Consider the following 15229-nt stretch of genomic DNA (forward strand, 5'->3'; position numbering starts at 1 on the left):
TTTTATAAAGAATATCTCTTTGGATTTAAGACTTTAGTCTTTGCAACTTTAGGGATCTTATCTAAGCACGAACAGCTTGTAACACTCCCAAAAGAAAGGAAAACATGAAATCGCATCATATGACCCCTTTAAATGTTATCTGAAAATATAAAAATTAAAGATAATTAAAATTATTAATAAAATACTATATATAATACTAAAATAAGTAACCACGTGACTATCCGTTTGCACAGACCCCACATTTTATTTTACTTTTTTTAGAAAATACAAAAATCATATAATCATATATAACACTGAATAGTGCCCAGTTATACAGAAATTTTAACAAAGGATAATTACCCATGTTTTCTAAAGGCTGAGAAAAAAAAGAGATGGTTTCATCAAAATTTAAAGAAAGGGACACTTTTTATGGCAAGCCATTCCTCTTCATTCTAAATGGATTTTTGCCACCTTGCATCCTCAGAGACATTAGCTTTTAAATGCCACTCCAATACATTATGTGGACAACTGTGAGGTTTTGTGGTATGTTTAAATAGTAAACACAGATTCATCACAGCTTTTGTTTGTTCTGGGAAACCAGGGAAGATCATTTGGGATTTTAGCATGTGCTGTCTATTCATCAGATTGACCACATTAGCGTCTGCTTAGTGTCAAAGTGTAGAGAGAAAACAGTCGCTGCAGCAGGCTTTGGGTCAATGTGTTTACCACAGTAGTCAATCTGTGCTGACCAAAGAGCTTCAAAGAATACCATAAAACCAAAAACCATGGTGGTATCACAGTACTTCTTGTTAGAGCAGGCTATAGGCATACAGTATATGCTCCAGAGTTAATCGACATGAACTGCTTAGAGGAACAGAACAACGAGGACAAAGTGCTAATGCTGATGAATGTGTGCCAGTAAAACAAATTATAGTGTAATACAAAACAAAACCGACAGTATTAAGTACATATTGAAGACATGCTGTGCTGTTTACCAGAGGAACTGCCACTGAGGTGAATAAACCCTTTAAAGGTATTATAGACCACCTTGAGTACAATGATCAGCCAGTCAGGGGTGCAATTGTTGATTTAACAATGTAAGACAACCATTAGGTGTACATGAGTACATGTTTTATATGGAATATTGTTCATGTTATTTTTATATAATACTGCAGAATATCCAGCGTGCAATTTTTTTCCCACTAAGAGGCCCAAGTTTTTACCCCAAACTAAGCTGAAGAACTGCATATTCATTATGTCATTTAAAAGTGTAAAAGCATAAGGTTCTTTCAACAGACCCCAAAAAGCGTGATTCTTTCGATAACGGACGGGTGAAATATCGCTGTAGTAATATATATCTGTATTATGTAACATACGTTGCCTTAATCAAAAATGTTCATTAACTTCTGCATTGCTTGATACTAGTGATTTCCGTCATTTTGACAGTAATAAAATGTATTTACCTTTGAAAACATTCAAACCTAGAAGGAGACGTGAGGATTTGAGGAGAAAAACTAGAGATTCTTTGTGCATTCCAGTGAATTACTAATGGGATATATTGGAAATTAAATCGGGAGAACAGACCACAAATGTGCAGTATATGTTGTCCTTTTTCATACTATTACATCGGAATGCAAAGGGGAAAAAGAAAATAACACGAGGCTATGCTCTTGCCATAGATATTCTTGTTATAACATGTCATGTTTTAAAATACCAAGTGTTACGTTATTCTCATGATGTCTGAAAATAAAACCTGAAGGAAAATCAACAGCTCATTGAGTCAAACAGAGGAATAAGCTTTATTTGTAAGGCAACCTTGTAATTTGAAATGATTCGTTTCAGTCTTTTTGAATGGAAGTTATCGAAACCAGAAATGCCACCCATAATTCAAAATGCAGTAGGCTCGTCAGTGGTCATCCAGAAGGAGGACTGGCTGACGTAGTCATTTGGCAGTTCCTATTGACTCATTGATTCAAACTAAAGAGCTCTCCATGAGTTCACAATTAGGGTCAAGATGTTATCATCAGTGTTGGGGGTAACGCATTACAAGTAACGCGAGTTACGTAATCAGATTACTTTTTTTCAAGTAACTAGTAAAGTAACGCATTACTTTTTAATTTTCAAGAGAATATCTGAGTTACTTTTTCAAATAATGTTACTGTAGTTCAAAAATAAATATGAATATGCATTAATTCATCTCACTCACAAAAACAAAACACAGATTCAGTATTCCTCAAAATGAATAAAAATAATGCAACTCAGAATATAACGCAAACCTGCAATAATTAAATGTTAAACAACACAAATATCCTTTATGTATTATTAATTATCTATTAACCAATGTCTTTGCTTCAGACCTTCGATGATCCAGTTCAACCATACTAATAAGCAAAAATTACTCTAGACAAACATTTGTGTGTCTTTTTTTATTGCTGAAGTGTGTTGAAATTTCTTCTTCTGCATGCTAATGTACAGACGTAAATTTTAACTGTAACTTTCCCTTCAGCCTGAGGCTTATTCATTTCACTTTTGGTGTGAAAAGGCTTTTATATTTGCCAAAAATAGAACTTTTTTATTTTAAAAACAAACAAGCAAGCCCTGTCCAGTTTTTAAAAGTAACGCAAAAGTAACGTAACACATTACTTTCCATAAAAAGTAACTAAGTATCGTAATTAGTTACTTTTTTATGGAGTAACACAATATTGTAATGCATTACTTTTAAAAGTAACTTTCGCCAACACTGGTTATCTTGGCATGGCATTCATCAAATGAACCTCGAATGATACCTCAAATCCTGCAGAAGCTGCTTAGAAACATACTGGAAACCACCCAGAATTTTTCTGTATTTTATTTTGACTTTGTATTGTTTGTAAATGTTAGTACTAAAATCAAAATGAAAAAGAGCCTATTTCTATTTTACATCTGATTAACTAAGAGCCTGTCTGTCTACATGTTTTTTTTTTTTTTCTGATGAAAACCAACAGCACAGAATGGGATCTTATAGCTTGAGATTGGCCTGCACATCCCCTCGTGTATCCAGTGTCCATGTTCAATATTGGTCTGAATGTAAAGGATGCAATGTCACTGTTTTTCTGTAGGTCTTGGTTGGGTACCAGGTTTCACTTCCTGTGCTTGACCTCCACCCATCTTCTCGTTTTTACCTCCATATATTGCTCACCACATTCGTTATATTTACAAGATACTCTCTCTCTCTCTCTCTCCCACACACACACTCGCCATGTATAAACTACACCCCCACCCCACCCCCGACCGGCATCTTCAAAAATGAATAATTCAGAACACAGATAATAAGTCAATAACGTTCTTTCATACACAACTAAATAATTCACTCATCCACATCTGCATTTATTTGAGTATGTGTGTGTGTGTGTGTGTGTGTGCATTGTGGGTGAGACAGGTTTCATTTGTTATGGCAGCTCTATGCATGTATGTCTTTATGAAGCTATGAATACAACATATCCCATTATAAACATCTGCAGTGGCTTAGAATAGTTTGTTCTGAGAAAAGGTTGAAAATAATTTGCATATGCCACTTGCTTTGATATTTTGTTATTCATATATTTTATAGTTGAATTACTTTATTACTTTAAAGTCATCTACCGTTAACCAATTCACAAATTCAACAGTAAATTAGGGGCTCATCCAGGATTTGAATCCACAACCTCATGTACCCAGAAATATATAATTTTCACAAAAAAATACAGTAAATGCATTATACAATATAGTACAGTGACCAAATACAGTGTAAACCAAATCAAGCATGTCATTAAATTGTTTATTCCAGAGGTGTCCATTCCTGCTCCCAGAGGGCCACTGTCCTGCAGTTTAGCTCCAACTCGCTTGCCTTAAAATGTCTAGTAATCCCCACGATCCTGATTAGCTGGTTCACTTGTGACTAATTAGCATCATGTTTTCATGTAGTCCAGACTCCAGAAACCAACAAAGCACTTTTAAGGGGCCGTTCACACAGAAAGCATTTTTGCATTTAAAAATGTGAGATGCAAGGCAGTGGATTGGGAAAAACAACAACAACAAAAACAACATATGGTCTTAACTTAAGTTTAACTGCTTTTAACTTGTTTGTTGACGCAAGTGTAATGGTCAAATCCAACTGTCTAGTGCAGGGATGCACAATCCTGTTTCTAAAAAGCTACTTACTCGCAGAGTTCATTTTTTAACCCTGCTCCAACACACCTGTCTGTAAAGGCATAGTGTTTGATTAGGGTAGGAGCTGAACTTTGCAGGAAGGTAGAGATCCAGGAATAGGATTTGGTACCCATGGTCCAGGGCAGGGGTCTTCAAACCTGTCCTGGAGGCCCCCCAGCACTGCACATTTTGTTTGTCTCCCTTATTGGACGCATCCATTTCAGGTCTTGGCGTCTCTACTAATGAGCTGATGAGTTCAATCGGGTGTGTTATATGAGGGAGACATACAAAATGTGCAGTGCTGGGAGGCCTTTAGGACTGGTTTGAAGACCCCTGGTCTAGGGCGTGTTTACATAGAGAAACAATGGAAAAGCAGTGTAGTGGAATGCCAAGCCACATTCTGTGCAAACAGCCCCCTAGATGTTTTGGTGTAACCAAGATCTGCTTGCATTGTTCTTCTCTATTTCTGCCACAAACAAATCAGCAGTGCTGCATCTAGTGGGCTTAACTGGATAGGTCAGGGCTGGGCAACTCTGGTCCTCGAGATCCACTCTCCTGCAGAGTTTAGCTCCAACCCTAATCAAACACACCTGAACAAGCTTGTCCAGGTGTGTTTGACTCGGGTAGGAGTTAAGTTCTTCAGGACAGTGGACTTCCAGGACTGATGGTGAATCGCCCTACACTAGCACATTCAGAGAAATAATTTGAGTCGTAAAAGGGCGAATTCCAAACAATGCTTTATGCCCTTGAAGGTCACTGTAGGATGAAGTTTGTTCCAAATGGCCACATTATGTGACACAATTGCCCTGCACCCTCCAGAGTTCCCTCCATGGGGATTGTCACTTCAAATTGGAATGCATCCATAAATTGGGGGCTCGTCCGGGATTTGAACACATAGGCTAACCTCTCACACATAAAGTTTGAACCGCCTCCTAGTGTTTTCCAACGCTGGAGTCACACCAACAGTACACATTTTGGATGTCTCCCTTATCTTACCCACCAATTTCAGGTCTTGGAGTCTCTTCTAATGAACTGATCATTTAAATCAAGTGTGTTTGATTAGTAAGAGTCTGAAAATGTGTACTGTTGGAGTTCCTCCAGGAACAGGGCTAGGAAACACTGCCATACCCTGCTCCTACTTTCTGAGAATTAATTTGGGTTGTGACAGACTACATATGTAACTGACCGCAGAGAAAATATTTGCAGCATTCCCTTTTAAAGCACTAGTTAACTAGATTAATAGTTGACTATTGGTGAAAAACATGGTGTTGTTGCTGTATTAATTTGTCCTTAGGTGTCATTTGTCTGGTTTTATTTATGTAGTGAAGTAAGGACTAACAGTCAACATAAATCATCACACAAATTCTATTTTGAAAATAGTAATAGCCATGTGCATGCTTATCCTTTGAATGAGAATGTTGTCATTTGGCACAGAAGGCTTAGCTTTAACTCCCTGTTTAAGTTGTTTATGGCTTTGGACAATGTAATCAGCAGGTCACATATATCTATAAAAACTACATGCAAACAATGGAGAGTGAGAAAGAAAGAGGAAAAAAAAGCTTTAAAAACCTCATTCTCATGAAAAACACTGATAAGGATCTGCACAATGAATGGAGTTACATGAAAGCTAATGAATGGGTTTTAAATTAATAGTCAGGGGAGCATCAGATTGTGTTGACGTATGCATGTCAAATGCATTGGTGTGCTTAATTAGGGGTCTGATGTGAATGCAGCTGTCTTTGAGGGCCAGCTGGGATTGAGTCTTTTGTTCCTGTGCCGTGGAAAATGAAGGGATGCTGAAAAGAAAGAGGAAGTGATGGAGTTGAAAGACGGGAGCTTTCTTTTTGCATGCTGACTGTGGATTAGCATTCTTCCGCTGCTTAAGCCACATCTCTCCTGCTTGCATTTATTCATTCTCTCATTTTACTCTTTCCTGTCTGACCGACCACTTGTCCACAGTGTTCCGGGTTCAACACAAGCTAAGCTTTATGTATGGCATGTTGTAGTTCCACAGTTTGTAAAAACAAGCAAAACAGCATTGGCAGTAATGCATGTACAAAATGAGCCTATGGAAAAAGCATTTAGGAGGGTTTAAAAACCTAAATGTGAAGCTTGTAATTTTGTTAATGTGCTTACATTAATTAGTTCATACAAAACTGTGTTATTGGAGTTGTAAAGTTGTCTCAGTCATTCTTTTAGCAGTGGAAGATGAACCTCTGTTGTGTATTATAAACGTCATGGCTGTGGTTTTTTGCTATGTAAAGTCTAGTTAGTTAAAGGGTTAGTTCACCCAAAAATGAAAATTCTGTCATTAATTACTCACTCTCATGTCGTTCTAAACCCGTAAGACCTTCGTTCAACTTCGGAACACAATTTAAGATATTTTTGATGAAAAATGAGAACTCTCTGACCCTCCCATAGACAGCAAGGTAACTACCACGTTCAAGGTCCAGAAAAGTACCAAGATGATCGACAAAGTAGTCTGTGTGACATCAGTGGTTCAACTGTAAAGTTACGAAGCTACGAGAATACTTTTTTGACGTCATTACGCCGGATCTGGGTCAGCGCCGCCACACGCTCGCGTCATGATACTACCGTAAACGTGCGTCCACAAGTGACGCAGTAGAGACGAAAATGTGAAATAAAGTCATTATTTTTGTTTTCTTTGCGCAAAAAAAGTATTCTCGTAGCTTCGTAACTTTACAGTTGAACCACTGATGTCACACGGGCTACTTTGTCAATCATCTTGGTACTTTTCTGGACCTTGAATGTGGTAGTTACCTTGCTGTCTATGGGAGGGTCAGAGAGCCCTCAGATTTCATCAAAAATATCTTAATTTGTGTTCCGAAGATGAACGAAGGTCTTACGGGTTTGGAACGACATGAGGGTGAGTAATTAATGACTGAATTTGCATTTTTGGGTGAACTAACCCTTTAAGGTACGAGAGGCTGTGCTACAGTACACGGTTTTATTTCATAGATTTTATCACCGTTAGCATAATTCCATTTTAGCATTTTGTGATAACATTTGGAAAGTGTGTATTTTAACTAGCTGGTCAGCTTACACTGGTGGCTGATGTGATAATTTAATGATAGTTAAAGTTATTACTTTTAGTCAATATTTACTCAAAATTCATGAAAATATCAATCTATCACAGATTTGAATGTTTAAATGTTAAAATGCAAATTATTCCTGTAATGCAAAGCTGAAATCTTAGCACCATTACTCCAGTCTTCAGTGTCACATGATCGTCAGAAATCACTCTAATATGCTGATTTGCTGCTCAAGTAACATTTCCGATTATCAATGTTGAAAACAGTTATGCTGCTTCATATTTTTGTGGAAACTGTGATACATTTTTTTCCAGGATTTTTTGATGAAACGAAAGTTCAAGATCAGCATTTATCTGTAATAAATGTCATCAAGGACATTTTTTTATCCTTTCTGAATGAGAGTATTAATTTCTTAAAAAAAAAAAGTAATTTAAATACAAGATAAGTGCAAATAAGACATAAACAAGATCAGTTTAACAGTGTTGTTTATTACCCATACTTTCAATCAAAGATTGACAAACATTCAAAGACAACCAAACTTACTTATACATTTTTCTCTACCCCATACACACATTTAGTACTTTGGCCAACTGCTGAAATCAAACAAACACAAATACAAACAAGCACACTCACACACGCTACACTGCCAGCGTCAAAATCAAGTTTTACCTTTATTTTCTCCCAATAAACTAATAAAACTAATAAAATAAATTAAAAAGGGCAACTTCCAAACACTAATTATACAAATGCAACAAATAAATATCAACATCTAAATTAAAATACAGAAGCTCTCCCACTTAAAAAGTGAATACAGCCGCAAAATGTGCCATGAACACGCACTCACACGACCAATACTGATCTAGCGCTGCGACCTCATGGTGACCCTATCAGGACACAGGTGAGCGTTTCTCGTGAGAACAAGAGTGGCGTTGCATTCATTAGACTGCATTGTTGTACTGTGAGGTTGTTATGAGCGTGCAGATTTGATTCTATCCTCATGTTGAAGTTCTGTGACACTGTGGTTTGTTAGATGACCATACGTCATGTTGCATCAGGATTACAGCCCTACCAGCTGTTCTTAATGAAATGTGAGTCAAGGAAACGCCATTATTTATGAAATGGTCACGGCCTTTTATAATATATCACCAGCATTTTCAAATTGGAGACTGTTTAGCACATACCATTTCATTTTTGTTAATGAGTAGAATTAATCATTTCATCAGATTTCTTATTATAGGGACTGTTACATTGACACTTTTCAGAATTTTAAGGGTTCTGCTATTTGTCATTTCCTTTCAAATCTTTATGACTTTCTCTTCTGTGTAAACATTTAACACAAAGCAATAGTTCACTCAAAAATGAAAACTTGCTGTTCATTTACTCACCTTCAGGCCATCTAAGATGTAGGTGACTTTTTTGTTCAGTAGAACAGTGAAGAAGATTTTTATCTGAAACCATGGTCCTTGGTGATTCGTAAGATGCAGGTCAACGGCTACTATCACTTTGAGAGTAAAAAAGCATATACAGATAACACAAAATTAATACCTGTGGCTCCTGGTGATATATTGAGGTCTTATGAAGCGAAACAATCCGTCTGTGCAAGAAATTAAACATTATCCAGACTCTTGTGAACTTGCTCACTGTTTGCCTGAGGCTATGGATTATAGATAATGTGGTAAATAATGTTCAGTTTCTTGCACAGACCAACTGTTTCGCTTCATAAGACCTTAATATATAGTCAGGAGCTGCGAGTATTAATTCTGTATTGCCTGTATATGCTTTTTTTTTACTCTTAAAGAGACAGTAGCCATTGACTTGCATTTTATGAATCACCAAGGACCATAGTTTCAGCTAAAAAAATCTTCTTGCCTGTTTTACTGAAGAAGAAAAAAAAAGTCACCTACATCTTGAATGACCTCAGGCTCAGAAATTAACAGCAAATTTTCCATCTTGGGTGAACTATCCCTTAAAAACTACGTTTTCATTATACGTTTGAACATACTTCATAACATCTACTTTTGTGTTCCACAGAATTTTGAGAGTTAAACGAGTTTGGGACGAGTAAATAAATTTGAGGATGAGTAAATAATGACATAACGTTTCCTCTGTTTTAATAATGACATGTTCCAGACTGATTTCTGACATTACTAATAATGCTGTAACTCGTAAAGCATCTATAAGCATTATGGTCTACAAAGGATCTTCTGCATTATTATGTTATGTTTGTTGTTAGAAAGCCGAACTTGAAGTTAGGTTCTTCTAATTTAGGTAAATTTGGTGAACAAACGAGTTTCTATAAAGTAGGCAATTAGGCAAACACAGGTGATGTAGTTCACCTGGTGAGATCAGCTGAAGCCTTACACTAAAGTGAGACTGGTTCAGTTTCAGTTAAGTGAGTCTTGGCGGCTGTACTCTGAGTCAGAATTGGGGTCCGGGAGGGCATGGTTATCCTGGAGATCGGGATCATTCTCGTCATTGCTTTCTGCGCTGTAGTCGACTTCCTCCAGGAACGCTGGCTCATCCTCTTCCAACACCTATGTGGTGGGACTGCAGGAAACACACACACACAGACACACACACACACACACACACACACACACACACACACGGCTGTCAGGTATTACATGTCAGCTAAGCATATGAGAAGTTAGATCAAATTTTCTGATAGAAACACATATAACAGAACACTTTATTCCCACAATTTCTATTAACACCACTTTAATACTCACTCGTGTGAGATTTTTATCTGTTCTGCAAGTGATGTTTGGAAGGCTTTTGCCTTCTGGGTAATTGCTAGGTGCATGGTTTCCATTCGCATTGTTCTCAAACCTTTTGAATAATGAACTTCCATCTGCACTAACAGAGCAATCACACCAGCATTAGTTGTAAACGAACCAAACCTGCCAAGTGTAAACATGCCCTAAGTAGAGATTGACCAATATGGGTTTTTCACTGGCCGATGCCGATGCCGATATTTAGAAATCAGGGCAGCCGATGGCCAATATATGATGCTGATTTTTTGCGTCGATTTGTTTGGCCGATTTTCTTTTTTTTCCCCATTCATCTCATAAAAGTGAGTTTGAGCAAATGATTATTGCAGGGTACAAGATAGTAATAGTAGTAGTAGCCCAATTTAGAGTAATAATACATGGCTCAAAACTTAAGCACCTTCTCAAAACAGTTCTGAAGCATGCTTTTCGTTTATGTTTGCTGACAGACACCAGTGTTTCCCTCAGACTGCAAATTAATTATCTGCCAGCAGGAGGCGCTGTTGGAGCGGGAAATATAGTGGTTTCCCCGGTAACGGCTGTAATCAAATAAGCACTGCGCTCACAAACGCTACTTTATCAGGCATTACAGGAAAGATGAAATGAAAATGACATCGAAGCTTTTCTGAAGACAGTCGGTTCTTTTCAAAGATACATTCATATAAAAACACCCGCGCTGCATTTTAATTTTCAAACGTGAAGCACTCATTTTATTCAACAACGCTTAGCTGCCCGCAGGTGCGCCTGCCTATAAATCGGCCTAATTTGCAGCACAATCGGCCGATGCCGATTAATGAAAAAATGCCAAAAATCGGCCGATTAATCGGCCGGCTGATCAATCGGTCAATCTCTAGCCCTAAGCTTTGCTTGGATGAGAAGATGTTAAAAGTGAAATTGGCAGTGTGAATCAGTGCATGGCATCAGCATTAGCATAGCATTTTAGACTTTTTTTGTGGTGTTTTTGACTTTATTGTAATAGGACATATTGCGATATAAACAGACATAAACAGGAAGCAAAATGGTGGAGAGAGGGGGATGTGATCGGGAAGGGTCCTCGAGTCGGGTTGTCCGAAGCGCAACCGCACTACATGTCGGAGAGCTGCGCATGAGAATATCGGCTCTGACACACCTGGAGATATTTATAGAAGTCACTGAGCTCAATCATGCATGAGAAACATTATTAAGTACAAGTATTAATGTACTTATGGATCGTGTGTAAGCAGGAGTGTGTGATATCACGATTTTTGATCCTGGACAATCTGCTTTTTAAGATCAGTTGCAGTTCTGGTGCCTCTGTCTTAATATACTGTACAACACGACATACGTTCACACCAAATGTTAACTCAGCGGGACACTACACTTATTCGCAATCACAAAAGTACATTATTTGCATGTGCCTTAAAGCCTTGCCGGTTAAACATTTCATTTGCACGCTCTTCTGACATGCGCTTTTTTTGAGCGTGTACACCTGAAGCGCGCACACACTAAAAAGCCTGTCACACAGCGCCTGATTACTGGACGAAGTTATCTTTCACGTCTGATTGCGCTAATACTGTCAAAAACACAACATATATTTACATATAAACACAATTGTTTATGTCTAAAGTGAAAGTAAACCATTGAGAGAAAAACCGACGCGTGCCTGTATATTAGATACGTGCAGGTCTTAAAGGGATCATATGATGCAATTTCAAGTTTTCCTTTCTCTTTGGAGTGTTACAAGCTGTTTGTGAATAGATAAGATCCCAAAAGTTGCAAAGTCTAAAGTCTCAAACCCAAAGAGATATTCTTTATAAAAGTCAAGACTCGTCCACGCCCTCCTAAAATGCCTCGTTTAAACACGCCCCCACATGTCTACATCACAATGTGGGAAGATTTGCATAACACCGCCCAAATGTTCACACAAAGAAAGAAGACGTAACTTTGATTCTCGCTGTAGTATTGTTGTTGCCGCTGCCGCTGCCGCCATGTCGTGGAGATGCTGTGTTTCGTTGTGAAAGCGAAACTACTTTGTTTGGTCTTCCAAATGAGGACACAACTAGAAATCAGTGGTTAAGTTGTATTTACAACACTGTTCCAGAACAGTTTAACCCAAATATTCAGATGTGTGCAACGCATTTTACGGAGGATGAGGACTGATTCCTGGGAGAGTAGCCTACAATGCCGGTGTTCTGACAAATAATGCTGACTCACAGTCTGTAAGTACGTTTTCATTTTTAAAGGATTTGCTACTGATGATTCAAACGTGAGTTTTGAGCGGTGTAGAGTAGCACTCAAAATGGATGCAACAAATACCTCGTTTATAATGGGTTTGGGTTTTCATGTTTTTGTCTCGTCGCTCCGAGACACGGCATCACAGTATGGTAGGGGCGTAACATTTTCGTCACACGCTTGAGGTATTTGGCCAATCACAACGCACTGGATAGCTGGCCAATCAGAGCACACCTCGCTTTTCAGACCGATGAGCTTTGTAAAAATCGACGCGTTTCAGAAAGGCGGGGCATAGAGGAGAAACAATAATGTACAGTATGTGGAAAATAATGTGTTTTTTGAACCTTAAACCACATAAACACATTTCATTACACCAAATACACAAAATAATGTTCTTTTTTAGCAACGTCATTTGACCCCTTTAAAGTGACAGCAGACTAATAGTACTAAACATGCTGCCACTTGTTCATTAAACGGATAGTTCACCCAAAAATGAAAATTCTGTCATGATTTACTCACTCTCATGTTGTCCTAAACCTGTATTAATTTTTTTTCTTGTGCTGAACACAAAAGAAGATATTTTGAAGAATGTGGGTAACCAAACATTTGCTGGTCCCCATTGACTTTGAAAGTTAATAGAAATACTTTGATAGAAAATACTATGGAAGTCACTGGGGACCAGCAACTGATTGGTTACCAACATTCTTCAAAATAACTTTTATGTTCAACAGAAGAAAGAAACTCTTTTAGGTTTAAAACAGCACAATTTTAATTTTTGGCTGAACTATCCCTTTAATTTTAATAAAACAACAAAACACAAAGAAAAAAATCACTCACTGCTCTTGACTGAAGAACTTTAATACAGTTGCTTTAAGAATCAATGTATAATTTCTACAGTGAAGTGTATAAAAGTGTTTAATTTTATATTTGTTGAATTTCTTGAATGCTACTGTACCTGAAAAATAAAGCACTGTTTGTTTTCTTTCTATATTATGTGTATTTGTAATGTGTATCTTGTTCTTATTTTTTTAATAACAAAGATAAAGAAATAAAGATTTTTATCTTCATCCACTTTGGCCTCAAGGTCTGCCATTCTTTTTTATTTTATATTGTGTTACCTGATAAGGCTTTGTTTTTAAAATAGGGAAATTAGTTTAGCTGTACTGCTCAGACAACTTGCAAAGTAGTAAAAGCAAAAAAATAAAATAAAATTGTGAATCGTGATTTTCCTGAAAAAAAAAATGGTGATATACACCCCTAATATTTAGCAATGCTAAGTATAAGAAAATGCTATTTGTGTTCAAGCTAGTTTCCCAAGGATAAAAGACATAATAAATGAATTCATGCATTTAGAATCATTATGTATTTTACGTTTAATTAGACGATTCTTTCCGTTATTAAGCTCAGGACTATGTGGTGGCCAATTCATACGTGAAAACGATTCCTCATTCTCACTGAACCACTATTTCAGAGTTTGAGTCCAATGAATCTTGACATTGTCATCCTGGAAGATTCTTCAGATCCTAGAGTCTTCAGTTTTTCTTATTTAAATCCAAATTGCAGGCAGTGTATACAGGCCGTGTATAATGCATAAAAATGGCAAATTTACCCGATATTCACAGATTTTCCATGACTGTTTGCTAGATTGTAAACAGAGCCCACCGCTAAATCTCTATGATATTCTTTCCTCTAGAAATAACTCGGGACCCCCATTCAATGCAAGTCTATGGGATTTCCCACCTCTCATCATTCATGCCTGTAGCACAAACGCTGAGGGACGAGTTACGAGCCACAGTTTGATACTTTAGGTTAAAGGGTTGTTCAAATCTCTAACCCGAATTTTGAGCTATAATAAATGACTGGTCAATACAACAAAACCGACAAACGACTCCTGCAGGTTAGTGGTTGTAAATCTCATGTGGCGGCAGAGGAGGCATTTCTCTGCATGTCTCTCTCTCCTAACGCAATAACCTTACTAAGAGTGATGATGGTTTTATGGCTCTCTTGTTAAGCAGTTAAATGGTTTAATGTGTGGTCTGGTGGTTTGGCTGGTTTTAGTGGGTTTTTAATGGTTTTAATGGTGTGAGGGGAAGAAACTGGATCCGAGCGAGACGGGCCGAGGGGAGGGGGGGCAGACTCAAAGTGGATTAGCGGGCGTTTTGATCAGGTGATTAGATGACTATAATGAGCAGAGTGCTTCTCTCTTCACTCAAGTGCGCTGAGCCCCATGTGACCGACATCTCCTCAAGTGGTGCCGGCCATTAGAAGAGGCCTGCAAGATCATGTGTGTGTGTGTGTTGTTATCCATTACAGAAATACACAAGCCGGGAGGGGCTGAAGTACGTTCCCAAGAAGCTTCTAGACTCTCTGACGCAATGGACATCATGGCTATTATTGTTCTGGACATTGCAGGCTCCGAGCTGCTTAATGTTGTATTGAGATTCGATATGGCAGCTGTTGCGTCCTTGACGGTTTGTGCTGGTTCATGCGGCAGCCGGATAACAGGACGTCCTGAGCTGGATACGGTCACTGTACTGGTGCGTGAGTGTTTACCTGGTGATGTTGGGGATGCTGCGGGTGTCTATCAGGTCGTTCTCCGTGTTCTCCGTGTCCAGCAGATGGGAGTTGTGGTTGTGGAGCTCTAATGGGGACGTGAAGCGTCTTAGCCTGAGCAGAGCCAAACAAAACTGAGCACCCATTTCCTCCAGCTCACTTGTACCGATCTGGAGCCCCTGCAAACACACATACACCTGTTACAAGCACTGTTTTTGAAGGATTTGTTTGCAAAATGACATCTGAGTTACATTTAAACAGAGGACGTCTGTGATTTCAGACAGCATTGGGGTCTCTGAGTGTATATTGTCTGGATGTGAGACATGATGAATTATATAAATCAAATAGAATGTATTTACAATAATATCTTTAAATTCAATGTATATGCCAGGTTCAATACATATACAGGTTCAATGCATGATACAATACAATACATACAATGCTTAAAATACATACATATATACGTGTGTGTGTGTGTATGTATATGTATATATATAT

The 15229-nt window shown here is 38.0% G+C and overlaps 1 protein-coding gene across 1 annotated transcript in view; it reads right to left on the minus strand.

Annotated features, from left to right (window-relative positions):
* Positions 1-9107: 9107 nt before the first annotated feature.
* LOC107678370 (cytosolic carboxypeptidase 1-like) overlaps positions 9108-15229 on the minus strand; it is a 12648-nt gene continuing 6526 nt past the window's right edge. Inside the window, exons 3-4 of the mRNA XM_016473608.1 lie at positions 14732-14910; positions 9108-9746 (exon numbers count right to left, since the gene is read on the minus strand). Coding sequence (XP_016329094.1) covers positions 9734-9746; positions 14732-14910 — 192 coding nt within the window. The 3' untranslated portion in view covers positions 9108-9733. The remainder of the gene's footprint in view (positions 9747-14731; positions 14911-15229) is intronic.

Source organism: Sinocyclocheilus anshuiensis, unplaced genomic scaffold (assembly GCF_001515605.1).
Source record: "Sinocyclocheilus anshuiensis isolate Anshui unplaced genomic scaffold, SAMN03320099.WGS_v1.1 scaffold112, whole genome shotgun sequence".
In the NCBI taxonomy this organism is placed as follows: Eukaryota; Metazoa; Chordata; class Actinopteri; order Cypriniformes; family Cyprinidae; genus Sinocyclocheilus; species Sinocyclocheilus anshuiensis.